The 26,135-nt window shown below is 46.4% G+C and overlaps 4 protein-coding genes across 6 annotated transcripts; 2 read left to right on the top strand and 2 right to left on the bottom strand.

The window, feature by feature from the left end:
* Positions 1–14: 14 nt before the first annotated feature.
* Positions 15–2,894, bottom strand: LOC100824586 (protein NRT1/ PTR FAMILY 5.10). The gene is made up of 3 exons (XM_010233032.3): positions 2,659–2,894; positions 2,345–2,562; positions 15–1,483 (listed from the first exon to the last, which is right to left on the bottom strand). Exons 1-3 carry the CDS (start codon positions 2,753–2,755, stop codon positions 194–196), a joined length of 1,605 nt encoding a protein of 534 aa, XP_010231334.1. The 5' UTR covers positions 2,756–2,894; the 3' UTR covers positions 15–193.
* A 1,310-nt stretch (positions 2,895–4,204) lies between these two features.
* On the bottom strand, positions 4,205–8,202 carry LOC100824280 (protein NRT1/ PTR FAMILY 5.10). Of its 2 annotated transcripts, none has more exons than XM_003566164.4 (4): positions 7,761–8,202; positions 7,436–7,653; positions 5,494–6,038; positions 4,205–5,400 (listed from the first exon to the last, which is right to left on the bottom strand). In XM_003566164.4, the coding sequence occupies exons 1-4, from the start codon at positions 7,915–7,917 to the stop codon at positions 4,581–4,583; spliced, it is 1,740 nt and encodes a 579-aa protein (XP_003566212.1). In that variant the 5' UTR covers positions 7,918–8,202; the 3' UTR covers positions 4,205–4,580. The 2 variants fall into 2 exon arrangements, with proteins under 2 accessions (XP_003566212.1, XP_014753430.1); XM_014897944.2 differs by having other exon boundaries at positions 7,781–7,935.
* Positions 8,203–12,897: 4,695 nt separating this feature from the next.
* LOC112270575 lies at positions 12,898–15,797 on the top strand. Of its 2 annotated transcripts, none has more exons than XM_024458300.1 (3): positions 12,898–13,602; positions 13,679–13,924; positions 15,738–15,797. In XM_024458300.1, the coding sequence occupies exons 1-3, from the start codon at positions 12,958–12,960 to the stop codon at positions 15,756–15,758; spliced, it is 912 nt and encodes a 303-aa protein (XP_024314068.1). In that variant the 5' UTR covers positions 12,898–12,957; the 3' UTR covers positions 15,759–15,797. The 2 variants fall into 2 exon arrangements, with proteins under 2 accessions (XP_024314068.1, XP_024314067.1); XM_024458299.1 differs by lacking the exon at positions 15,738–15,797 and adding an exon at positions 14,398–14,839.
* Positions 15,798–24,261: 8,464 nt separating this feature from the next.
* On the top strand, positions 24,262–25,053 carry LOC100841128 (gibberellin-regulated protein 11). The gene is made up of 3 exons (XM_003568341.3): positions 24,262–24,434; positions 24,534–24,567; positions 24,670–25,053. Exons 1-3 carry the CDS (start codon positions 24,366–24,368, stop codon positions 24,849–24,851), a joined length of 285 nt encoding a protein of 94 aa, XP_003568389.1. The 5' UTR covers positions 24,262–24,365; the 3' UTR covers positions 24,852–25,053.
* Positions 25,054–26,135: the final 1,082 nt, after the last annotated feature.

Here is a 26,135-nt window from a genome sequence, read left to right as displayed (position 1 = left end):
AAGAACAGGGGATCGAAAAGAGAGCTAGAGGTGGCTTGGCGCTTGCTCAATGCCTCCCTCTGAGTATTTTTAGTGTCCTTCTTTTGGTGGTCTCGACTGGACCAAGGCCGTCGACGACGGCCCATTCGAATAAGGTCCCCAACACACATCCACTTTACGTATTTTCCACTGCTGTATAAGATTGACGAGCGTATCAGTGAACGCTGGCAGGTTTCCCCTTGTAAACGTAAGTCTTGGAGAAGTGAAGGTAAGCAAGGATCTGCAGTGCAGTCAGCGCAGCAAGAAGCAGGTAGAAGTAATCGAGATGCGCCCGGTTGAGATTGTCGTCGAACCAGCTCGTCCCACCGTCCCTCTTCGTCACGGCATCAATGGCTGAAATCAGGAAGCTACTGATGAAGCTGCCGACGCCGAGGACGCTAAGGTAGAGCGCGAGCCCGATGCTCTTGAGCGCGCCGGGCACTTGGTCGTAGAAGAACTCCTGCATGCCAACCATGGCGAACGCGTCGGCCGCGCCGAGGAGCACGTACTGCGGCACGATCCACCACAGGCCCATGGGGACAACCGCATCTGGCTGATCCACGATGCCGGCGTCCCTCGCCAAGCCGAGCCGCTTCGTCTCCACGAACGCGGCGACCACGAGCGCGGCCAGGGCCAGCGCCATGCCGGTGCCGATCCGCTGGAGCGTGGTGATGCCCGTGGCGACGCCCGTGGCCCTGCGCGCCACGGGCACCAGCACGCGGTCGTACAGCACGACGCATGCCACGATGCTCACGCCTAGGAAGCTCTGCAGCGCCGCGGGGGGGATTTCGAACGACGACCACCCGACCCTCCGGTCTAGCGTCGCCGCCTGCTTCGTGAACAGCGTCGGCGGCTGCGCGAACACGACGCCGTAGAGCAGGCACGTTACCCATATCGGAAACAGCCTTGCCAGGCCCCTTGCTTCCTCAGCGAGAATGGCGTCCTCTTCTTCCTCCGCGCAGTCGCTGTGCTCAGGCGGCCTCTTGCTCCATGCTCCTCTGAGGGCCTTGCCGACGTGCGAGAACGCGCTGGCGCCCTTGCCGTTGCTCGAGCCGCCGTCGTAGAACCGGTACGTCTTCGTGCCGAGCAAGAAGACGACGAGCGCGAGCAGCATGACCAGGCACGGAACGCCGAAGCCGAGGCCCCAGCTGACGTTGTCCTGGACGTAGCTCATGAGCGCGACGGTGACCGTGGCGCTCGCGCAGATCCCGAAGTACCACCAGTTGAAGAAGGAGCTCCGGGACGACAGCTCGCTGGGGTCTGCCGTGTCGAACTGGTCGGCGCCGAAGGCCTGCACGCAGGGCTTGTGGCCGCTCTGCGCGATGGCCACCAGGTAGAGCGAGGCGTAGAAGAAGGTTGTCTGGAGGGAGGAAGGCGGGCATACTCGCCGGCCGTCGGTGGAGACCTTGCATTGTTGGCTCTCGGGCGATGAGAACATGGACGAAAGCGCCAGCATGCCCAGTCCCTGCCGATTTATCACCTCGGATGAGAAGAATAGAAACATGTACTCCGTATTTTTTTTTGTACAGAAGTTGCAATCGCCGATACAATTGCTCCAAATTTCTATAGAATTCCTTTACTCAAAATGGAGCCCAACTTCCAGTCGATGCTACTACTAGTGACAACATTGCTACTCCTATTAATTGTCTCTTTTAAACAGCAATCCAGCGATCTTTCAAAATTTAAGAGTATAGCAATTTATCTAAATTTTCTTCAGTCCAAAACCAAAATTTGCAACTATTGGATTTCCATGGAAAATTTCTTCAGTCAATCCATGTGATTGGTCGTTAATTTGATATGTGTACTCGTGGGTGCTGCCATCCTTTTGTTTTGTTGTAAATTGTAACCAAAAAGAGATCTCGGTGCAAAAGGAAAAACAATATGGTAAGTAGTATGCGTGAACAATTTCTCTAGTGAAATGTTAATTGTGGCAGACACGTAGTCCCAAATTGAAAAGTGTAGTTCGCTTGGGTGGCTGGGCTCGCTTGTTCGATCGCTATCGATCATTAACTCACGAGAGCTACTTGTGATCCAAACATCAGTATCAACGAAAATATCATCTCTCTTAGAATCTCAACTAACTGCGTCTGGACTCTGGAGACTGATCAATCCTAGTTCAGAGTTCTATACTACCACAAGTTCCATGCGCCATTCGTGCGATATTTTCTCAAATCTTAAGTCGCACGAAGGTAGCATTAGCACGTGGGCAGCTAATATGACAAAGAAAGATCAGTAAAGCTGTCATGATCCCATCTAATGGCATGGAGAACTGGAGATGGAGTAGAGTAAACAGAGGCGTTGTGTGGAGTTAATTAGCTAAACTGACCGCGATGTAGAGGACGGAGGAGGCAACGATGGTGCGGTACCGGCCAAGCCACGAGTCGGCGACGGCAGCGCCGAGCAGCGGCAGCATCGATGCGGCGCCCGCCCACGCGTTGACGGCCGCGGCGGCGGCGGCCGTGCTCTCCCCCAGCGGGCCGGTCAGGTAGCTGATGAGATTCGACGAGATGCCGTAGTACGCGAACCTCTCTGCCACCTCCACCCCTTGATGTCCCCACCAGATAAAAGAACCCCAGCTCAAATAAGCAAATCGAGTCGAGCAAGTAAGCAAAATTAGGAGCGAGCGAGATCGAGGCTTACAGATTATGAACAGAGCCGACCTCCAGCCGCCGGTGGCCCGGCGGTGGCTGGATCCCGCAGGAAGGAGGGGGGCAGAGCAGCCCGACTCTGATGCCATGGCTGAGGTAGCGAGGTCGTGTGAGCTGCTGGGTGATCAGATGACGAATTAAAGAGGTTTATTCGGGCTCCGGTGGTGGGCGGAGGAGGTGACTTGTCGTGACGAATTACTGGGCGCCCTCTCCTCCATTTGCGCCGCTTATCTTTCGGAATTGCTAAAAAGCAGTCACGACATAAATTTGTTTAAAGTTTATTAGTCAGTTTTGTTTTCAATTTAAAATTCAGTTGTTTTGGTGAATTCCAGTTACTTTTTTTAATTATTGTTTCTGTTTTAGTTTCAGCTTTATATTTTGTTGCAGTTGCAATATTTTGGGGGCTGTTGGGGCGCTTGACACCTATATCTGTCTATCACTTGCATGTCCATGTGCTGCCTGCATCCATCGAGCAGAGTGCATGGGAATCAAGCATTTGCATCAAACTTTTCGAGATTTATCGCATGCGAACAACGGACGAACGTCCTCTCGTTATAAGTTTTTTTTTTGTAATTGCACTTCGATTGCGGGGGCATAAAGACACTCCTGAATTTTTAGTCGCCTAGACCCTAGATAGCTTTTTTTTTTGTTTTTTGACGACTCATCAAACATAGGGCGATAGGCTCAAGTTGCGGCTCACACACCTGCCATCCAGGTGAAGATTACTCTCTTCGGATCGACATCACCTTTGCCTTGTCGGACATTGAGGTCAGCTGGCCTTTTCTTCTCTTCTCTCGCCCCTCTCTAATATCCTTTTCTTTCCATTTCTTCCCCATCTCCGGCTTCTCTTATCAATGTCCAACTCCTTTATTCTCATAGCGCCGAGCTGGATCATTTGCTCCATATATAGAGATTCATTCTAAATGTTTAGAGTGAAAGCTTTGCAATTTATAATTGTGTCATGTGGGAGAAATGTAAGCATCCATGAGATCCATGTGGTAAGTTCAATTACTATTTATTTTGATGATGTGTCTTAAATAGTTAGGTTATGCTAATTGTTTGGGCTACTTTTGAACAACCGCTTACTAAGATCTTAGGCTTTGTTTCCTAAAAAATATCAGGTGAAACCACACTTACAATGCAAAACGTGCAAACACCGTAGAAACCATGTTTAGAAATTAAAAAAAGACTAAAAAATACATTATGTTGGAGGTGTGACATTCTACAAACCTGTAAAATTTCTAGTAAAAAATCAATTGCATTTGAAAGAAATAAAAAAGAGAAATACACAACGAATAGTGTCAAACAAGGAAGGAGTAGTGTTCATGCTGAATTTGTTTTCTGCCGCTAAACGCAGTTGTGTTTGGACCTGTCATTTTACACATATATAAAAACATCACTTCTTTAACATGTGCAGTTTTTCTGAGAAAATCTTAAACAAATTATGATGGCTTTGACAGGGTTTCGTTGTAAAAGTGGTTTTCACCGGATATGCAGTCATGTATGCCTTGTAAGTAAGATGCAAATGGGATCAAAACTTGCTAGTTAAAATTTGCTGAAACAGTACTCTCTCCGATTCATAAAAAGTGTAGTCGGTTTACTACAATTTTAGTACAAAGTTGTACTAAACCACGACACTTTTTACTGGATCAAAGGAAGGAACTTACAAATTTGTGTTTATATTTCTACAATATAAATCCATGTTCCTACAAAATCCTCCTCGGTGATGAGACGCGATGTGAAGGTGATCGTGCCGATATGTAGACGTGCCGGAGATGTGAACGGGAACTATACGAGAGAGCATCTATGTGTGGGCCTCCTTGGCCCTTGCCACTTTCAATGCCAAAAATGCAAGCATGTACCTAGTACACCCTCAATTCATCTATACAATGCCTAGCTTGCACGTGTATATTGCTAACCAGCGGTAGTTTCAATGGCTGCCGCCTTGTTCTTCTTGTACTTGAAAGTCGCGGCGATGAAGACGTAGGCCAGAAGCTCGAGCGCGCTGAGCGCGGCAACGAGCCAGTAGAAGTAGTCGAGATGGCCGCGGTTCAGGTTGTTGGAGAACCAGCTGTGCCCCTTGGCGGCCGTGACCCTGTCGATGCCCGACACGAGGCCGCTGCTGATGAAGCTGCCGACGCCGAAGATGCTGAGGTAGAGCGCGAGCCCGACGCTGCGCAGCTTGTCGGGCACCTGGTCGTAGAAGAACTCCTGGAGCCCCACCATGGTGAACACGTCCGCGGCGCCGAACAGCACGTACTGCGGCACCATCCACCACAGGCTCATCGGGACGGGCACCTTGGGCTTGTCGGCCAGCCCGGCGTCCATGGCCACCCGGAGCCGGTGCGTCTCCACGAGCGCGGCCACCACCATGGACACGAGGGAGAGCAGCATCCCGGCGCCGATCCGCTGCAGCATGGTGATGCCCGAGGAGACGCCCGTGTAGCGGCGCGCCAGCGGCACGATGGCGCGGTCGTAGATGGGCATGAAGACGACGATGGTAACGCTGATGAAGCTCTGCAGCGCCGCGGGGGGCACCTGGAGACCGCGATGGCCCACGCGCCGGTCCAGGGTCGCCGCTTGCTTCGTGAAGAACGTCGACGACTGCGCGAACGCCACGGCGTAGATCAGGCATGTCGCCCAGATCGGGAACAGCCGGAGCACGCGCTTGGTTTCCTCGACGAGGTCCGCCTTGCCCACCACCTGATCCTGCTCTTCCACATCGACCTGCCCACTGCAAATTTGGAGAAAAAACAGATCAATGACGCCGCGTCCTTACTGCCTTGCATCGATCGAACACGTACTCTGCAACCAACTACTGTATTACCTGAATTCAGGCGCTTGATGGCGTTGGTGCGGATCAGAGATCGCGAGAGGAGCAGTCGATTTCTGCCTGCTCCGGCGCCACTCGGCGAAAGCCTCGCCGGCACGAGCAAAGAGGCTCTGTTGCTTGGTTCCGGAGACGTAGTAGTAGCGGTACGTACGAGTGCCGAGCAAGAAGACGGCGAGGGCGGCTGCCATGACGACGCAGGGAATGCCGAAGCCGAGGCCCCAGCCGATGTTGTCCTGGATGTAGCTGAGCACTACCAGCGTGACGGCGGTGCCGGCGCACATGCCGAAGTACCACCAGTTGAAGAAGGAGCTCCGGGAGACGGACTCCCGGGGGTCGCTCGCGTCGAACTGGTCCGCGCCGAAGGCCTGCACGCACGGCTTGTGCCCTCCCTGAGCCACGGCCACCATGTACAGGGAAATGTAGAAGAAGACCATCTGTAGACCGGACGGCGGGCAGGCCGTGCCCGCGCCGGCTGTGGCATTGCTGCATTTGTGGCCTCCGGAGGAGAGCAAGGTCGACAGAGCTAACACGCCTAAAGCCTGCCAAGTGAGAAATTTTCCAATGATGTGAGATTGGTGAATATGAACCTCTGTGATGAAACTAACGTCGAAGAAAAAGAGAAATATGAAAGGAAGTGTCTCCTCGTTCACAGGAAAATAAACCGTTTCCCTAAATTTTTAGTTAGAGATAACAAGTAATGGAAAAAAGAGAGTAAACTGACATGTATATACCAATCTAACGGTTCTGATCCGTCAACTTAGACTATTTAAGCTTTTTGCTTAAGAACCAGGTGCCTAAGAAATAGTCCCACCCAAAACTAAATGGTTTTGCTATGTCTAAGTTGCCCGATTTTAGTTAGAGATGAGTTGATTCCTCAACCGTTGGATATAGTTTTTGATTTAAGATTCCAAAGGAACAATTGAAATAGGAGAGTGGGCGTCTAAATAATAATCCAACGGTTCTGAAACGTCCACTAAGATTTTAAGATTTTTTTAAACCGGCCAACTTAGATATATCCACACTCGAAAATAAAACATGGGAGCAGTTGCACCTCATTTGATACACACCGGGACACATTATCTAACGGCATATCTGATGTAAACTGTGCGGACTTCACATCAACCACGTATAAAAATTACAAAAAATCATAAAAATATACCATATGTTGCAGGTGTGATGTTTTACAAATGTGCAAAATTTCAAGTTGAAAATCAAATACATTTGGAAAGGATAGAAAAAAGAAATATACAAATGATGTGTTAAACAGTGAAGGACCACTATTCATGTTGAATTTGTTTTCTCGCTGTTACTAAACGCACTTGAGTTTGGACTTCAAATTTTGCATTTTGAACTAATTTCGGTGGAGTTTGCACCGTAAAACCCTTCCCCTTCAAAAAATCAACCATAAACCCTACTTAAACACATCCGTCCCGCTGTTCAGAAAGAGTCTTTGCTCCTCGTGTCCAGAAAAAAAGAAAGAAAAAAGAGTCTCTGCTCCCTTCTGTAAAGTGTTAAAAACAGAGTCTGTAAAGCTGTAATTTTGTTCATGGATTTCATCTGACGACAATGACAAATGAATTCATTATTGAGGGGCAGCCGCATGGACCGCATGTGCGAGCACCGAAAACTCCCAAATCAATATTCCCAATACGGGTAGTTGTCGACTCCCAGCAGCTCACAATAATTCCGTGTATTTTTAACATCAGCTCGTCGCCAAACAGCATTTGCGTACGAAGCAGTCAGTAAATAGGGTCAAATTATCTCGATGGTTGAAATACTAGCCACGACCAATTCAAGCACGCTACTCCCAACGTCTGCCGCTGACATGCGGGACCAGCACGAGGCTCTCCCGTGAACTCAGCCGGAACGTAATGGCGATATTTTCTGGTGGCCAAAAAGATAACAACGTCTGATGAGAGTGGGGATTTGGATTTACCAGCACGTAGAGCAGCGAGGCGATGACGATGGTGCGGTAGCGGCCGAGCCACGAGTCGGCGAGCGCGGCGCCCAGCAGCGGCAGCAGCTGCGCCACGCCGTTCCAGGCGTTGATGGCCGACGCCGCCTTGGCGTTCCCCTCGCCCAGCGGCCCCGTCAGGTAGCTGATCAGGTTCGCCGACACCCCGTAGAACGCGAACCGCTCCGCGATCTCCACCGCTGCACGCAGCAACCATAGATAATCCCCCGTTTCAAATCATAACACGGGGCACACAAATCGAACAAATTTGTCCGCCAAAATTGCTCGGACGGAGCTGAAGGCTTGCCTATGATGAAGAGCGCTGACCTCCAGCGACCGGTGGAGGCGCGGGAGGCGGGGCGGCCGCGGTGGTCGACCGCCGCGACGGCGCTGTCCTCCGCCATGGCTGATTCGTCCGCGCGCGCGAGCAGCGGGTCCGAGGCGGAGCCGGAAGATGCAGACATCGTCGCCGGATGATGCGCCGAAGATTTTATACTGCTGACTCTGGGGAAATACAGTAATAGAAAGGGGGATCAGCCGGAGATGATTTCGCGTTGACTCTCAGATACCGCAATCTGCAGGCGGGCGCCGAGATATCGGTGGACGATCTCGCACGCAAATGGATATGAACGCTCGCGGGACTGATCTTGCTTGGTCCGCGGCGGCGGCGTCTAATGGCAGCAAGGCTGGGAGTCAAGAGCATGCATCGGACTACCGTGACAAGGTAGACACCGGGGCATCGGGCACAAACGTATAATAATCCCCACTTGGGATCCCAGCTGTGTCTCGCCACATCGGACAGAAGTGGTGGGCCATGTCTGGCGGCTAACTTTACACTTGGAAAGATTGCACGCTGTCAATGTTTTGCGCCTAAAGCAGGGCCGGCCGAAGTATGTACTTCTCGAGATCGACAGTCTGTTCCTGCCCACTCGCGTCAAGTTACCCTACCCCTGCGTGCGTCCTAAGAACCATCTCCTAATCTTCATGAGCTGTGGTAAAACGCTGACGAGTGACGACGAGCAACTGTTATGGGTGAAGGTTAGGAGTGATTCTGTTAGAGGCGGATGATCACAGAGATAAACAACGGGCAATCTGGAAAGACAACAGGTGTTAGAGGTAGGTAGCAATTAACAGAGGGACCAGAGGAGCGGTGGTCGGAAGCTCAGTGCTTCTTGAACCTGGACATCACTGTAAGTCAAAATTATAGTTTTTCTTGGAAGGGTCAAAATTATAGTTGAGAGCACTAATTCGTTAATTCTTTTGATGGTTGTTGACATGGATATAACATCCAGTTTGAATGGGATTTCCAGCAAATCGTTTGTACTGGAAACTTACAAACAAAAAAAACAGAGCTTTCCTCCATCCCGCCGTGCGTTACCTTGGTCTATTATTTTCATGTCCAAGAATAGCCTAAATTCCAAATTTATTCTTCAACCCCTAACCCTAGCATCCCCTATGTAGCTCCTCCTTGACAGCACTGGTGGTTGATGTTGCCCTCCATGAGTATTATCTCGTCTGGAGAGAGACGCTGGCTAATTTGTAACTCTAGACTTTGTATCCGCTGCTCTGCAAGTTTTCTTCTATAGAAGATGATACACCGACGTTGGTGTATTATAGAAAAAATAGTATTATCTCGTCTGCATCACTAGCGTGTTGTCTCAAGTAGTCATAGCTCCAGCTCCAACATAGCATGTTAGGCCTAATGGGTCTTAAACCAATTTGGTGTTTCAGGCTAGTACGGCAAACATATCTCCTTCATTAATTGTTGACCATTATATATAAGATCCAATGGTTAAGATAATTAGGACGTATGGATCAACGTGATACTTTCACTCGGTACCCTCATTATGATTTTAGTATTGGCAAAATCTAAATGGCAGACAAGGATATTTTGAGTAAATTTCAAGAAACCATATTTCTTGGGGCATCCTTCTCAAGGAACCACAGTTTTTGCTAATTACGTCGCAAACCCACACTTCTTCAGGCAGCTTGTCTCACTTTACCCAAAACCGGTGTTTAGACCAAACTGACAGCATTCCTTACAAGTGGGGCCCACCGTCAGTTGCCACGTTGGATTGAAACCCGACCCGACCCGTTAACCCGTCCCGACCCGAATCTAAACACCGGGGACCCCATTTCTCACTCCCGCACTCTCACTATTCAAGCTGGGGCAACACAAAAGCGAAGATGCGAGGCGGAAGTGGAGGAGAAGACGCCGGCGATCGCCGGCGTTCAAGGATGTCGTCGTGGAGGATTGACTGGACGGACCCCGCGGCGGGATTGGAGTAAGTTCTCCATTGCCTCCCCCCCCCCTTTGATTTCTAGGGTTTCAGAAAGGGAAGGGGACGAACTAGGGTTTTCTTGTTTTCAAAATTTCTGATGATCGACGTCGATTTCTTGCGATTTATGGTTGTTCTTAGGCTGGGGGGTAGGAAAATTTATGTTTTGCCCGGTCCGTGTGGTCTATTTCTTACCGCGAGCAGAATCATAGGCACAATTGGGGTTTTTCCCTTCCGCCTGTGTTAGCAGTAGAGTAGGAGTACGAAAAGGTGCAAATTTGGTATGGTTTAATGCCTCATTAGATATCACAACTTTTGTTGTACTAATTCCAAATTCGAGGATGAGCTCTGGACAGTGAATCTGAAACTTGGGTGCACAATTGTTGAGAGGACGGTAGGTCCTTTTTGAAATTGAAGCATCTAATATCTCTTATGGTAGATAGCGGTTTCACAGAAAAAGACCATCTGTATTATGAGAGGGTGCCAGAAGTTGGGATGGTTGGGTGGGAACTGTTAGACAGCAGTGATAAAGTGGGTGAAGCATTGCAACAATATGGAGGCACAAGGTGTTTGAAGTTGCATGGTATGAGAAGGTTACATGATGAGGATGACAATTCACCTGAGAAGAGGATGTTAGACTGGTATAGTGATGTGCCTACTCCTAGGAGAAAGAAGTAGAGAAGGATGTTACAATTTGATGTTGTGGAGCCTAAGCGGTTATCTTTTGGGCAGGAAGAGGAGGTGCTTGCTACACAACAAAGTGTGAACCAATGTACCAGTGGAGTGCAGAACATTGATATCAATGCAGTGAAGAATGTGAGAAATGGGTTAGAAGACAGAAGCAGAGTTAAGGATAAGGGGAAGGAAATTGCAGTGGAGGAAAATGGAGACCCTGATTTACTGACTTCAGAATACAGTGAAGAGTCAGCAGAGAGTGGCTCATCAGCTTCATCTTACTTCTCTGAAGATGATGAAGAATCCAAATTAGATGATGAAGTTATACCTGATCTTGAGGAGGTATTTGAGGGTGACAATGATGTTGATGACCCATTTCCTATGAGAGAAGATGTAAGTAAAGAGGTTGAAGCTATCACTACAGGGAAACCAAAGAGACCTAAGAAAGAGTATGCAAAGAAGACAAGGGCAGCAAAGGAAGGAGTTAAAAAAAAATCTAGAGAAGAAAGCAAAGGGAGCTTTACAAGACCCATTCCTGACTGATCAAGACAGTGATGATTGCAAGGATCCTCAATTCCCAAGTGATGATGATGGGGCACAGCCTGTCTTAGTCAAGCCACCCAAGAAGAGGAAGAGTAGAGCAAAGAAGGATCTTGAAAGGGTGTGGTATGATGAGGATAAGCCTCTGGCCCATACCCAATTTGTCCAACTTATGTGTTTCAGAGATGTGCACCAATTCAGGAAAGCATTGAAGAACTACCATATCAAGAATAGAAGGGACTATGCATATTTGAGGAATGACAAAGACAGAGTAATTGTATGTTGCAAGTCACAGGGCCCATGCCCTTTCTATATGGTGTCATGCCAGATAAAAGGTGAGGACACACACTGTTTGAGACAGGTTGTTGAGCCACACACTTGTGGAATTACTCAAGAGACTAGCAGGATTAACAGTTCTTGGTTGGCCAAGGTGTTTGAAGAAAATATGAGGAGTGACCCTGACTACAAAGTGCAATCAATGATAGACACTACAATGAGGAAGTATGGTGTTGAGATCAGCAAGCATATGGCTTACAGGGCAAGAGCTAGAGCTCAAGAGGTTGTGCTAGGTAAACACAAAGAGCAGTATAGGAGGATCAGGGATTACCTGTAGACTGTCAACAATCTCAATCCTGGCAGTAGAGCCATTGTTACAACCATTACTAGTCCTGCTCCTCAGGCCAACCCTAGGTTTCATGGTCTCTTTTATGTTGAATGCATAGAAGGAAGGATTCCTGAATGGCTGTAGGCATTTTATTGGTAAATAAATAACCAACCTATTCTATCATGAATATGGATGCTAACTGTTAAGATTACTAACTGTGTGTCTGTTATGCAGGGGTGGATGGATGGTTTGTTAAGCTCACCATAGGAGCACAAGTCCTGGCAGCCAGTGGTAGAGATGGCAACAATAACCTGTTTCCACTAGCATTTGGTGTGGTAGGGAAGGAAGATACTGCATCATGGTGTTGGTTCTTGGAACAGCTTCAATATGGACTTAGTGGGGATGAAGGGAAGTTTGGGAAATGGACTTTTATGTCAGATAGGCAAAAGGTAACTGTTCAAGCCTGTTCTCGGAAGTTGCTCTTACTTCTCCTAATATAGATGTGCTTAAGTCAGTTAACTGTTAATACTTGTGTACAAAGATTTTGTTATTAACTTAAAACAAAATTCACTTCAGGGACTGCTAATTGCTATAGACCGTGTGTCCCCTAACTGTGAGCTAGCGCCGAGCATTGGTCTGCTCGGTTGGATTAATGCGGGTTACCTGGGTTTTGAGGCTTCAGTTTAGTGGGTGGGGAAATAACGGTTTGGGTGGGTTTAGATGTGTTGGCAGACTGGTAATTAGTGGGTGGGTTGGTTTGTGTTGGATGGGTGCATGGGTTCAATTACGAACTGAAAATGGAGACTGTGAACACGTGTTTGTGAGTGTCCTGATATGAGTTATCTTATTGATATGACGTCAAATCAAAACTGGCAAGTTCACAAATGATTAATTTTGTCCGTTGATTGAGAAAACTGGTAGCACATAGTGTACCAGCCCGAGAGCAACCCTTTTCCTTTAAGCCCTTTTGGACTGTTTTGTAATTTAATCATCTTCACATCGTGTCATGCTCATGTCATCATAATTGGTTTGCCATGTCATTAGCATCATGTCGCATGAAATATATTTTTTTGCTTGCGCAAAATGTCACTTCTTTTGTGTTGTCGTGTGTTTGTCTTTTGTTGTGTTTGCTAAAGCCTAAAACTATTTTTGTAGAAATCCTATTTTAGTTTGATAAATTAATTCCAGGTTTAATTAGACCACTCGTCTCTTGTCTTATTTATTGCGTAAACCTAAATGTTCGTATTTTTGTTTGAGGCTTTTGGTTGGCCCAAAAGGCCATTAAGCCAAACCCTAACTTTTGCATATAAAAGCTAGCTCCTGCCTTTTTCTTTTTCTTTCTCCTCCTTTTCCTCCTCCACCGCCACCTTCTTCTCCCCGCAGCCTCTCTCCCGCGAGCTCCTCCCATGGCCGGCGCCGCCCGCCCCCCGAGCTCCCTCTTCTTGGGGCCCCCTCTCTTTTTCCGCGGCGCAGCTCTGCCTTCCTCCCATGGCCCTCTAGCCACGCGCGCCGCCAGCGCCGCCTCTCCCCGTCGCCGCGCCACTCTTCCTCTCCCCGGCCTCGCGCGCGCGCCTCCCCTGCTCCGCGTCTCTGCCCCGCGCTCGCCCACACGCCCTTGCTCCCCACGCCGCCCGAGCTCCGCCTGCCCGCGCCTCCACCTCGTCCGCGCCTCCCTCTGCTCCGCCCTCCACCGCGCCCGTTGCGCGCGTCGCCCGCGTCCGCCCCACCTCACCGCCGAGCGCCCTTGCCTGCTGCTCCCCACCGGTGCGCCTCTTGTGTCCCGCAAGCTCCGTCGCTGCGGCTCCTCCACCACGCCGCCAAGCTCCTCCGGTCGCCAGCTCCTCTGCCGCGCGAGCTCACCGCTGGCAGCGCATCTTCTCTACCTCTGCCCTTCTTTTTCCCCACAAAATCACCGGCGCCGCCTGCCTTACTCCCCCGCGCTGCCTCCACCTCTTGCGGCCCAACTCGCCAGGCCTAGCCGAGTCCCCTGCTGGTCCATCTTCTCCAGCCCTGCTCAGCCCGACCGTGCAGCCCAGCACGCCCAAGCCCAGGCCCGTGGCCTTTTCTCCTTTTCTTTTCTGTTTTCTAAAATTAATTAAATCCTGACGTGTGGGCCCTGCTGGTCAGCGCCTTCGTGTGCTTGCTGCTGTGCTACTGTTACCGCTGCTCCGCGAGTGCTTCGCCGTGTCGCTGCCCAAGTCCTTGTTGTGCGCTGTGAAGACCGAAGAACCTCCGAGCCGGAGCCGTGAACGACTACTCCGCCGCGACGACTACGTACGAGGAGCCGCGAACACCTACGTGTACGACTACCTCGACCGTACGGCTACTTCGACGACGTTGATTACATCGACTACGCCGTGGCACGCAACAAAGGTAGAACCTTGGAGTTCCGTGCCATAGACCCGTAGGTTGTGCGACATATGAAATGCATGCGTTGTATGAGATGCCGTGTATGTACCGATAATATCGATAGATGCAGGTACCTTGTTTCCATTAGTGTGTGCAACCCCGACCTAGTCGGATCCTTGTGTTGTTCTTGTTTTAAAACATGCATCGCACCTATCCATGTAATTGTCATGCATCCTAATACAACTATAACATTATTGTGTGTATTTGATCCATTAAACTCTATTCCTTGCATATGGAGTTGTATATGTGCTAGGTATAGTATTTTCGGACTCCATTTAACTTGGTAATCATATATCGGATTTACTTCGGATTCCTTAACATGACATGCATCATTCTCATGTCATGCATCATTCTTTGATTGCGCATATCAATTAACTTGTGTATCTTGTATGCTTATACTTTTCTTTTATGTCGTTTATTTGCTTCTTCCTCGCTAGTCTGCGATTCCTACGACGACGACTACGCTTGTGTTCTTCTTCCAGGATTCTTGCTCAATTCTGGGCAATTGAGTACTCCAGGCAAACAGTCCTTCCTTGACCATGTCGATTATACCTATTGCTTCTCCCTCAGTCTTGCATTAAGTTACGATATCAGTCTTGTCACGATGCCTCTAGGTTGCATAGCTTATTAGTCAGCTCTACTTATTGCCTTATGTCTTGTTATTTGTCCTATTACCATGTCACATGTTTGTTGTTGCCCTACATCTTGGTCATTAGATGTCATGCTTAGTTGCGAGTCTGGTGTCCTTTTATCAGGGGTTTCACAATTGCTACATCCACATGCTACTTCCTGTATTCAAATTGCAATTATTAAACCGTGATATGATATTAAACTGTAACAAGGCAACGATGGGAGGCCGTGCTCTAACGCATTGGTGATTTGTTCCATTGGCGCCGACCTAAGGACTGAGTTCTCGTTTTCGCCGACCCAAGAAACTTCGTGCTAACCGCTCATGGGAGAATATATGGGTTCCCCCTCGGCTTAGTACTCGTTTCATAGCTCTTCCAGGGGCCACATAGTTCGGGCGTTCCATTTGGCATTTGCATTGCATGCACATAGAGATTCATGGAGGTTTGTTGGTACTTTGCATACATATAGGATTGCGGCACTAGTCTGGAGTGGTCATTCTGCGGACACTGAACCACTACCAGCTGTCCTCGCAACTCTTGAGTCCGTATGACGCTTCGGCCGGGCTCTCGTTTCGGATTAGACTCAGTTGGGTGGTTCACTGGATTAGTTGTGAGGCTTGGAAACGTCGTGTCGCCCAATCCTGCCGACACACGTCTTTGTGTGTTCCTACTCGAGTGGCAACAAGGGTTGGACGAACGTGTACGGGTAAATTGGCACACCCTGCAGGGATAAATCTTTCGGAAAGCCGTGTACGCGGTCATGGATGACTTGGTTGGTTATTACTTGATCATAGAGAACTTAACCAACTTAATCTCAACAACTTGACTAGTAATTAGGGATTATTCATGGATATGCTTAAAACTGGTTAGGTGTGAGTGTCCTTTGGATTGCTTTCTCACAGGGTGTTGGGGGGTGATATGAGGATTGTGTTGTTTGGTGTTTAGTAAATAGGTTAATCCCTTTCACCTTAGTAGACGCTTCTCATCCTCTCATTAGACGTTGTTAATAGAGTGTCTCTCCAAATATATCTGCTGCTGCATAACCCCACTTTACCCTCCTTTGAGACATGTTGCATACTAGCTTAGATCTTCCCGTAAGTTTTGTGAGTACTTTGTACTCAGTTGCTTTGCAACGTTGTTTTCTTCAGAGGTTCCAGCAGAGCAAGTGAGCCGCTAGCTTCTTCGTGGAGCACGACGTTGGATTCAATGTTTAGCCAGGAGATCCAGATCAGGGTTCTGAGACTCGTGGCGGGTTTCCTTCCAGCTTCCAGCCTCTTCAGGCCATGCTGTATTCTTGTCCGTACTCGGGCATAATTCGACTTCCGCTGATGTAATGATGTAATGTTGGGACATGTGTCCTCTCTTTGTAATATTTGATATTCTGCTCCTTGTATGAGCTTTGTAATTACTCTATTCTGTAGAGTTTTGGTTGATATTCATGTTACAAAATCCTGCGATGAGCACATTAATGCGTGTATGTATTGAGGTGTTTATTGTAGGTTAAGAACCTGAGGCTTGAATTATGCAAATGTTAGCAATTTGGGGCTAAATTGTATAATTCCGTTCCCGGGGTCTTACACATAGGTACACTAGACGTGACAAACATAAAACATAATTGGTTTCATTTGCATGACAGATGGCATGAGTGCAGTGCACATGAATAATCCCAAAATCTTTCAGTGAGTACGATACAGGCATGCAAACTCTGCTTGTCCATGTCACACAAGATCAAAATAACAGAGAAAGAAAAAAAAAGCTTTTGGTCTTTACTCTAGTACTAGCACTGATTCACAAAGACGACTAGAAACAATATTCATTGAACATGCTGGAACAATAGCTGACATTTGAGAACAAACAAGGCACACATCTATAACTGATGTAGTCATAGCACAAGTACCCCCTCCAAATTTAATATTCTTCCACACAGACATAATAGTCTGCTCGCCGGTGTGTGATCTTATTCGTGCCAATTAATCTCGGAGTATAATCCTATACAAGAGATCAAGTATAAAGTTAAGTTTGAACTCTGCAAATTTCAATAACATAGTGATCACTGCAAATATCAGAAGCATAAATATTGTAATGCACTGACAAACACTATGAATAAGAACATAAAATCTCATGAGATAGAGATTTAGTACTCAGTTAGCTCACAAGAATCACAGAATGCTCATGACAATACATAATCAGAGAGAAAATCGTTCAGACTCCCTCTCCACAGCACAATGGATAATAAAATCAATTACTGAGGCAGACTCTCTCCGAATTTTCTGCTAACATATATACTTCCCCTATCTATTTTTTTCCAGAATAATATGGCAGTGAGGACACAACACATGATTTGCCTTCTCAGTTTACAAGATAGATATGCTATGTTCTAGTTTGAAAAACCAAGCGGTAAGGAAATAGATCAGAGAGCAAGTAGATGTAGCTTCCCAAAACTGAAAGTTAGCAAATAAGCGATGCCTTTGGGTAAGGGGGTTGAGGATGTCCTAATCTCCATGCCTATAGCGACTGAATCATACTCCCAAATCGTGCAGATCATTGCTATCAGCAAATGCTTGGGCTAAAAGTTCTGTATAAAAGGAAACTGAAAGTTAGCAAATAGAGCTGGGATAGAAGACCAAATACTCCACATTGTCATGAGAATAAAGACTGCTAGAGTAACTTAAAATGGCCACTTAAGCTAAGCAAATAGAGCTATACCTTGCTCTAATTCATCATCTTCTTCAGCTTCCTCCACTATACTTTTAATGTCAACTTCACCAGAAGGAGAATTTAGCCAACTCTTTGTGCAAACTAAAGCTTCAACCATACTGTGTGAAAGTGAACTGCGTTGTTTATTCAAAATTCGGCCCCCAGTACTAAATGTAGATTCCGAATAGACTGTTGAAAATGGCACAGCTAGGACATCCTTGGCCAACATTGATAAGATGGGGTACTTGTTAGTGTTTACTTTCACCGTTTTAAGACATCAAGGGGATATGTTCTTTTCTCACAGTTTTCTGCCAAATATCTTGCTAACTCTGAATTGCTTTCCATAGTCTACACTTCCTCCAAATGAATTTCAAACTGAGATGCTAGTAGATTGGCTGGATCATTTTCATGCTCATCCAAATCAAAAATCAGTGGATCCTGACTCTTGTGTCTATTGTTAGCAGAATTGGCAGCAAATTCAACAAATACATTAAACAATTGACGCAAGTCCACATCAACTCTCTCAATTAATTCCTTGGTTTTGTCTTGACCATAAAGCTCCAAGAAAATGAATTTCAAATATTTTAACTTGTAGCGAGGATCCAATACAATGCCAATAAACAACAAGAAGTTGAGACTTGTTGTATCCTCTCAATATTTACTAAATTTCGCTAACATGCGGCCAACCATTCCAGCCAATGTTGTATCTCCATGTTGACAAAGCTGTGCTAGCCTTGACCACATCAAAACAAACTCGTGAAATAAAACACTAGCTGTCACATGAAGGGAGGCCGAGAGGCGTAAGGTGACATGATAGAACAACTTCAAGAAACATACCAGGCACCTTGCATTCTGCCAATCGATTTCATCTGGAGGAAGCTTATGATCAAAATAAAGATTGAATTGCTTGTGCTCCTCGCTCAGCCTTGCAAAAGCCTTGTCAAAGTTTTGTGCTATGTCTAGCATGAAGTACATTGAGTTCCATCTGGTGTCAACATCTAGTTTCAGGCTTCTTTTGCATGCTATTTTTTCCTTCTCTGCATATTTCTTAAATGCATCCAATCTGAATGGAGATGATCGCACAAATCTAACTGCAGTTCTTATGCTATCAACTGAATCAATAGTCTCTTCTATCCCAGTCTTAACAATCAGATTTACAATATGAGCGCAACACCTCATGTGAATGAATTCATGTCTCAAGATTGTACCATCCCAACATGCACTAACTCTTTTCATGTGCCGAATCGGCCCATTGTTGGATGATGCATTGTCAACTGTTATTGTGAAGATAGAATCAATCCCCCACTCAAGCAAGCATTCCTCAATTTTTGCATCAAGAGTATCTCCTCTGTGGTTAGCAACCAAGCAGAAGTTTAGAACCCTTCGCTGCATCTGCATCTCATCATCAATCCAATGTGCTGTAAGGCTCATATAATTCAGATTTTGAATTCAAGTCCATGTATCTGTGGTAAGGCAGATCCATTGATTCTTCAGAACTTTCTTCAACTTGGCATTTTCATCGTTGAATATCTCCATTGCATCCCTTGCCACTGTAAACCTTGAGGGCAGATGAAATCTTGGTTCCAATCTTCTTGAATATTTGATGAACCCTTTTTTTTTCAACTATCGTGAATGGCATTTCATCGGTTATGATCATTTCCACTAGTTCCCTACGACAGTCGTCATAATTGAAACTATTCTTAGGTGTCCCATGCTCTCTTCTTGGTTCCTCAACATCCTTCAATGGAGCCTCCGGGCATCGGTGCTTCAAATGTTGCCATAAAGTGCCCGTCCCGTTCTCTGGAACCCACATGTACTCTTTCCCACAATATTTGCAAGTTGCAATACAGGCAACATTAGGTTCTTTTGCTGGCTCATGAAAATGCTGCCAAAGTTCAGATGTCGATGCACGTTTTCTTCTTCTTCTTTTCTGAATAACTTGAGATACCTCCACAAGAGGGGTAGATGAGTGATTGTCCATCTGCACTTGTCTAGCATTTACTGGACTAGAAGCATCATCTCTCATAGCCATATTTAATTCCTTTCTCTTCTTTGACCTTCTGCTTTTTGTGTGCGAGATATTGACCTTGCCGTTTCAACAACTCTCTCAGATATAGTTCTTGTTGCTGAAGAATTTGTTCCAGCTCCCATGTCAAGTCCTGTGCAGTATCATGTATTCGTCAGATTCTTTAATTGTCCGTTTCAGAAATCTTGGTAAGAAACTAAAGAAACTAACGATCCAGTTTGTATTTTCTTGCTTGCTTGTGTGCCGATCAAGCAAGCAAGAAAATAGGATAAGAATGGGAGAATGTTTAATATATCGTAGGGTTTAATTGGCAACCATGTTTTTGTTCGTATCAGGTTGCACACTGAGCTGAGTATATGAGTGTACCACTCAGCTTACACATGCATGTCTATATAGTTCATAGGCATGTCTTAATCAGCATGGCAGTTATGGGAACAATAACATGCTCATGTTAGAAATTTATAGAGAGATTTAATCAAGACCAAATACAAGCTATGCTGCTTTCAGTACGAGTGGGGGAGAGATGCACTGTTAAATAACAGAAATAAGCTAGAGCAAGTTCAGTTTCTGTTCTGCCAGGAACTAGAACTATATGAATTTAATCTACAAACAAGCATACTTTACAACCCTTCTCTCAGCAGAACCAACTTGTGGCTCACAAACAACAAGCTAATTTTGTAGCACAGATAGCAGCAGAGGACGATGTGTCAATTACCTCGAGCAGAATTTGGAAGTTGGGAACCTTGCCCGGATCCGCAAGGTTGGGGATGGATTGTGGATCCGGAGGTTGGAACTGCTGGGAGATCTTCCGTATGGTGGTGGCGGATGGATTCCGACGGCGGAGGCATGCTGAGTAGATGGGGGATTGAGGCGTGGCCGCGGTTGCTTCTCTGGCCGCTCCCCGGCCCATCCAGGTGCTCCCCACATGCCGAGGCGTGGCCGCTGTGGCTTCTCCAGACGTCCCCCGACGCATCCGGGCGCTCCATTGGCCTCCTCGCCGCCGCCCGCCGACCGGCCTCTTCTTCGATCTGTTCTTTCTCGTAGTCGGCCGCCGCCCAGCCTCTCCTCGATGCGTTTCTGTTTCCGTGAGCAAAGATTTTGCTTGAGGCATATATATGCAAATTTCAAAGTAGCTGGGTTCAGGGAAGGGGATCTGAAGTCACACATGGATGCTGCAGCTTATGCTTACAACAAGGAGTTCTTTGATGTTGCAATGGAAAGAATGAAGGAAGAATGTGAGGAAGCATGGATGTGGTTAAGCAAGATAAATCCCAAACAGTGGGCAAGACATGCAATGGATACCGACTGTAAAACTAATTTGGTGGTAAACAATCTTAGTGAGGTGTTCAACAACTTCATCATACAAGTTAGAGATAAACCAATTGTTACTATGATTGATGGGATTAGAACAAAGTTGATGGCCAGGTTTGAGGCCAAGAGGATTGGGATAGAAAAGGCAGAATGGGAGATTACCCCTAACTATGCAGAAAAGTTAGAATGGGAGAAGAAAAATGCAAACAAGTGCAGACCTGTCTGTGCAGGAAAAGGTTTGTGGCAGATCACATCTGGAGTGAGAACACATGTTGTGAATTTGGAGGAGAGGACATGTGGGTGCAGAAAATTGGATGTCACAGGACTACCTTGCAAGCATGTTGTGTGTGCCATATATAAGGCTAAAGGGCATCCTGAAGACTATGTGTCAGATTTCTTCAAAAAGCCATATTACATCCAAACTCATAGTGCAGTGATATACTCAGTTCCAGGACAACATAATTGGGTTAGAACACCTGAAGATGACATTGATCCTCCAGTGTTTCTAGTGCACCCTGGCAGAAGGAAGAAGAACAGGAGGAAGGGGAAATATGAGAATGATCAACCAAGAGGAAAAGGCAGACTGACATATGTTAGGTGTTCAAACTGTAAAAGGCAAGGTCATAGATACACATCATGTGCATTACCACTGAAGCCACATCTTGCTATTAGGAAAGCAAAGCACAAGGTACAAATCTGTGATCCTAACATTTGAACTGCTATAAATTTCTGACATATCCTCTCATAATATATTGTATTGCAGACTACAAGGAGATCACCAAAAGCAACAACCTCAACAGCTGCACCTACTTCTGCATCTCATACTGCACCTGGTACTGCACCTGCTACTACACCTCCTGCTGCAGCTCAATCACAGCAAAGCAGTGCAAGCAGGACTAGAAGGGCAGCAACAACAGCAACAAGGGCAACACCAACAAGAAGAGCAGCAACAACTTATGCAAGGCCAACACCTGCAAAAAGGGCAGCAACAGCTCCTACCACAACACCTTCAGAAGCTGGTCCAACTACAAGAGCTGCAGCTGCTAGGTTCAAGCCTCCAAGGCCCAAAGCAACAACACCTGCAACATCAGCACCTTCAGATGTAGCTGCACCATCAAGGAGACCAACCAGGAAAACAGCTGGCCAAATGCCTACAAGATTCAGAGATGAAGAGCAAGGACAGAGTTCAAGGAGGAAATACACACCAGTTAGAGGAAGATATAGCAGGTTGATGTCTTACTTCACTGCTTCCAAGGGGCCAAATGGTGATAACTGATGAGTTGTATTGCACTTCAGTCCTAAAACAATGTCATCTTGGTGGTTTGTATGAGATACAATGTCATTTTGGTGGTTTGTGTCAGATACAATGTCATTTTGGTGGTTTGTATGAGATATTATGACTCTTATGTAAGCCTGATGCATGAAAGACTGTAATTTGAACATGCTGTGCTATTGGTATTCTGGTTTCTGTAAATTTTATAGTTGCTGTCAACTTGAAATAATTGCTGTCAACTTCATTTATTTGTTGTCAACTTCAAATATTTGCTGTGAACTTCAACTAGTTGTTGTCAGAGGAAATAGTTGCTGTCAACTAGAGAAAATAGTTGCTGTCAAGTTCATTTAGCTGCCATCAACTTTAAATAATTGCACAACATAACAACATTTAAGTGGTCCTCACATAACAGAATTTCATTACTACAACTGAAACAATAACACAACACCACAGGTTCATACAACTTGTTCTGGGGTACAGATGAGCTAAGGATCATACAAGCAGAACAATACAACACCTAAAGTCACTGCTATGCTAAAGCTAGTTATTGCGAAAGTCTTCAGTTCATCTTGCTTCTTCTTCTCTTCTTCCAACTTCTCTTCCAGCTCTTCAATAACTTGGTCTTGTGCTGCCAGCTCAAACTCCAACTTCAAGCTGTCATCCCTAAGTTTGTTGTTCATCCTCTTCTCTTCGAGCAACAAGGCTTCAAGTTGAGCTACCTTTGCTTCGACGTCTGGCAAATCGCCTTCCAAGTACCTTAAATACGCTGGGTGTTCAAAAGCTGCATCGTACTGGAACAACCACAGATTACAGAGTACTCAAAACCTGCATTTCGATTTACTCTTGTAAAGGGAAGACAAAATTACTTACCCGCTCCACAGATTACAGAGTCGAAAGAGATGGTTTAGATTCGGGTCGGGACGGGTTAACGGGTCGGGTCGGGTTTCAATCCGACGTGGCAACTGACGGTGGGCCCCACTTGTAAGGAATGCTGTCAGTTTGGTCTAAACACCGGTTTTGGGTAAAGTGAGAGAAGCTGCCCGAAGAAGTGTTGGTTCACGACGTAATTAGCAAAAACTGTGGTTCCTTGAGAAGGATGTCCCAAAAAGTGTGGTTTCTTGAAATTTACTCGATATTTTTGTCCAAACAGGCCGCACATTGCAAAAACAATCTGCATGCAACATGTATTTATTCCTCAAATTTGAAATGTTTTGCAACTCAATCTGTTTATCTGTTGTGAATAGTGTTGAGACCAAGTTACCGTCCCCTAATTCTCGAGATATCATAGTGTTGAGAATAGTGTTTAGACCAAGTTACCGTCAGGTAACTTTTGTTGGTATGTCGGTAGAGTCCGGTATTTTTCGTTGGTGGGTAGGTAACCCATATTCTAATTTTTCGTTGAGACCAAGTTACTAGAAGGTAACAGTTGTATGGAGATTTTTTGTTGTCAAAACATGTACAAATTGCACTAGTTTTGAAGCTCACATCGCGGAAAACCCAATAGTACATAAAAACGGATTTTCGGTTGGATTAATAATTTAAAATATGTTTTTAGTTTTGAGAACAAGAGAGAATAATCATATGCATGCACTGGAGTTAAGGATGCAAACGAGATCCTGCGATTGTCCCACTTCTAGTTCATTTTCTCAAATCTTTTATTATTCTGATTTTTGCTCAATATTTGAATAGGAAATTTGAGAATTGAACTAGAAGTTGGTCTTTCGCGGGATCCCGTTTGCATCCTTGACTGGAATGGAATGGGTGCCGTCGAGAACTACTAATCCTCAAGGACAGTCCATCTTTAATATATAATTGATAAATTTTTTTCACAATAGTTTAGAGTGAGGAGAAAGGTAAAGAAGGAGAATAAATGAAGGGGAAAATCTGCTTCGAATGGTTCCATTCCTTTTCCATGGGTAGGGGGCGTACGTACGGGTGTACTGTACAGCTGTGGAAGTGTTACAAGCCTACACGCATGAACTCTTGTCACTGAAACTGCATGTCACGCCGGCCTTGGTGATATATTGTCCCGACAAAGCGAGGGCAATCTTAGCCAAATTAACAAATCAGCGCAAATAAGTCGGTACGTACTTCGCACACACAAGTTATAGACGAACCGGAGTGCCGAGTGCGTGCGTGCGTACGTGAGCGTGGTAGGCGTGATACATACGCGGAGAGCGCCGAATGCCAGACACCTGGAACCGAGGGCGACTTGCCATGCATGCATGCATGCATGCGCGGCGCCCGTGGATCGAGCCGGGGATCGAGCTCTTGTTGCCTTACAGAAGAGCCGTGGCAACGGCAAGTGGCCTCGACGACCGCCTATAAAAGGTGCCCCCCCTGGCCGGCCTTGCATCTCTACTCCTACTCACCCCCTCCGAGAAAAGAGAAAGCAAATCAATCTGCGTGCGCCTGTATCCGATCCACCCTTGCGAAGTTACTTGTTCTGTTGCTGAGCAATCTCTCGCCATGGCCGGCAAGGGAAGCTGCAGGCTGCTCCTGTGCGTGGCGCTCGTCGCCGTCTTGCTCCTCGTTGAGGTAATGGTATTAACTGGTTCATATAACCCACTGTATATATACTCTATTTGGTTGCCTGGCTAAACTCTGGTTCTCCTGTTTCCTTTCGTCCTTGCGCAGACCACCGCTCCCGCCGGACAAGCTCACGCTATCAGTAAGCTATCTATATACGCTCGATCGTGTCGACAGATGAACACGAGCTAGGCCTGGTCGATATTTATGCTATTTATACTGATCTTTTGTTGTGTTCGTGCAGATTGCGGTGCTGATTGCTCGTACCGGTGCAGCAAGTCGAGCAGGCCGAACCTGTGCAACAGGGCGTGCAACACGTGCTGCCAGCGCTGCGGCTGCGTGCCGCCGGGAACCGCCGGCAACGAGGACGTCTGCCCCTGCTACGCCCACATGACCACCCACAACGGCCGCCACAAGTGCCCCTGAAGAAGCTCGATCCACAGTGCATCCGCATGAATAACAGTAGGAGTACAACCATATCTATGATAGATCGATGTGTGATTTAATACGTATTCTACGTCGATCCTCACCGAAAATTATTATCAATATATTAATTAGTGTGATATATGCATGTGTGTATGCGCCGTGGTACGTGATGATCTCAGAGTCGTATACGTATATGCATAAATCTTGTGTGTTTATTGGCGTTTTGCAAATTCCTTAAAAAACAAATTATTAAACTGCACGTGTTCGAGAAACTGTTTTGCTATCTTCTCTAATTGTAAGATATGTCAATAAGATATAACTTATTGTACATCATGTTTTGCTATCTTCTCTAATTGTAAAGAATGTAGTCTTATCAACCATCGTAGATACCCTTGACCAAAAAGCACTTCGTCCATAAAAATGTCGCCCAAAATTTGTATTAACTGAGGGAGTAGCTACTATCAATTTGGTGTATTAACAGCAATCAATTTGGGGCTACCGATGGCACAACAAACACGAGGGATTAGGGGAAATCGGCCGTGTAATCTGGAATCGGAAAAATACTGAAAACAGCCAGGTATACAAAATCCAGTTAACCAAGGAAACAATTTCGTCTCAGATTTTGGCCAAAACTGCGCGCATTTTTCTCCTCGATATGTTCCTCCGAACGTGTAAGGGGTAGTTGATGCAGGGTGAAGCACGGAAGGAAACCAGAATTAATTATCTTCTCACGATCGGGTTTTCCAGGGATGTGTCAATCCTGATTTTTGGGAATAAACCTAGACGGGGTTGTAGCAATTTAGCTAGAGCAGCACGAAGTACGAAAACTTTGGACTTGTGCTCGTTCCGGCGACAAATTACCTGGCACGGCCTACAAGAAGCTTTTCTCGTAGCCGTTGCTAGGTTACCTGCAGTCTGCAGCACACGGGCAGCTTGTTTGATTGTTCTGTGTCCGCTGCATGCGCCAAAAATGGCAGACCAGCGTGCACGCAGGCGCCAAAAGTTAGCTTCGGTCGCATGCACACGGGTGCACGCACAATCTTAGCAAAATGCCAAATCCACAGTGCAAACTTCACTACGTGTAAGGAGTACTCCGTATATGTTTTCTCCACTATTATCACTTCATTGTGAGCCAACACCGTAGAGGCGAGGCCATGAAACGCGAGCAATGACCTGAATTAATTAATTACTAATACTCCCTCGCAAAAAGAAATATAAAGCATAACTATTTTTTTCGTGTGAATGACATATCCCGGGGGTGCTTGTGGAAGCAATCATGCTAAA

Source organism: Brachypodium distachyon, chromosome 2 (genome assembly GCF_000005505.3).
Source record: "Brachypodium distachyon strain Bd21 chromosome 2, Brachypodium_distachyon_v3.0, whole genome shotgun sequence".
In the NCBI taxonomy this organism is placed as follows: Eukaryota; Viridiplantae; Streptophyta; class Magnoliopsida; order Poales; family Poaceae; genus Brachypodium; species Brachypodium distachyon.
This window is presented reverse-complemented; position numbering and strand designations above follow the sequence as displayed.

What these genes read in the sequence shown, in the direction of transcription:
- LOC100824280 (XM_003566164.4), bottom strand. Translation starts at nt 7,917, where the DNA reads ATGTCTGCATCTTCCGGCTCCGCCTCGGACCCGCTGCTCGCGCGCGCG. An exon ending in GTCAGCGCTCTTCATCATAG is followed by an intron (nt 7,654 to 7,760) that starts GCAAGCCTTCAG and finishes TGCTGCGTGCAG; the next exon opens with CGGTGGAGATCGCGGAGCGG. An exon ending in CATCAAGCGCCTGAATTCAG is followed by an intron (nt 5,401 to 5,493) that starts GTAATACAGTAG and finishes CCAAATTTGCAG; the next exon opens with TGGGCAGGTCGATGTGGAAG.
- LOC100824586 (XM_010233032.3), bottom strand. Translation starts at nt 2,755, where the DNA reads ATGGCATCAGAGTCGGGCTGCTCTGCCCCCCTCCTTCCTGCGGGATCC. An exon ending in GTCGGCTCTGTTCATAATCT is followed by an intron (nt 2,563 to 2,658) that starts GTAAGCCTCGAT and finishes GGGGACATCAAG; the next exon opens with GGGTGGAGGTGGCAGAGAGG. An exon ending in CCTCCGTCCTCTACATCGCG is followed by an intron (nt 1,484 to 2,344) that starts GTCAGTTTAGCT and finishes ATAAATCGGCAG; the next exon opens with GGACTGGGCATGCTGGCGCT.
- LOC100841128 (XM_003568341.3), top strand. Translation starts at nt 24,366, where the DNA reads ATGGCCGGCAAGGGAAGCTGCAGGCTGCTCCTGTGCGTGGCGCTCGTC. An exon ending in CCGTCTTGCTCCTCGTTGAG is followed by an intron (nt 24,435 to 24,533) that starts GTAATGGTATTA and finishes GTCCTTGCGCAG; the next exon opens with ACCACCGCTCCCGCCGGACA. An exon ending in CGGACAAGCTCACGCTATCA is followed by an intron (nt 24,568 to 24,669) that starts GTAAGCTATCTA and finishes GTGTTCGTGCAG; the next exon opens with ATTGCGGTGCTGATTGCTCG.
- LOC112270575 (XM_024458299.1), top strand. Translation starts at nt 12,958, where the DNA reads ATGGCCGGCGCCGCCCGCCCCCCGAGCTCCCTCTTCTTGGGGCCCCCT. An exon ending in CCCAGCACGCCCAAGCCCAG is followed by an intron (nt 13,603 to 13,678) that starts GCCCGTGGCCTT and finishes CCTGCTGGTCAG; the next exon opens with CGCCTTCGTGTGCTTGCTGC. An exon ending in CGCCGTGGCACGCAACAAAG is followed by an intron (nt 13,925 to 14,397) that starts GTAGAACCTTGG and finishes CTTCCTCGCTAG; the next exon opens with TCTGCGATTCCTACGACGAC.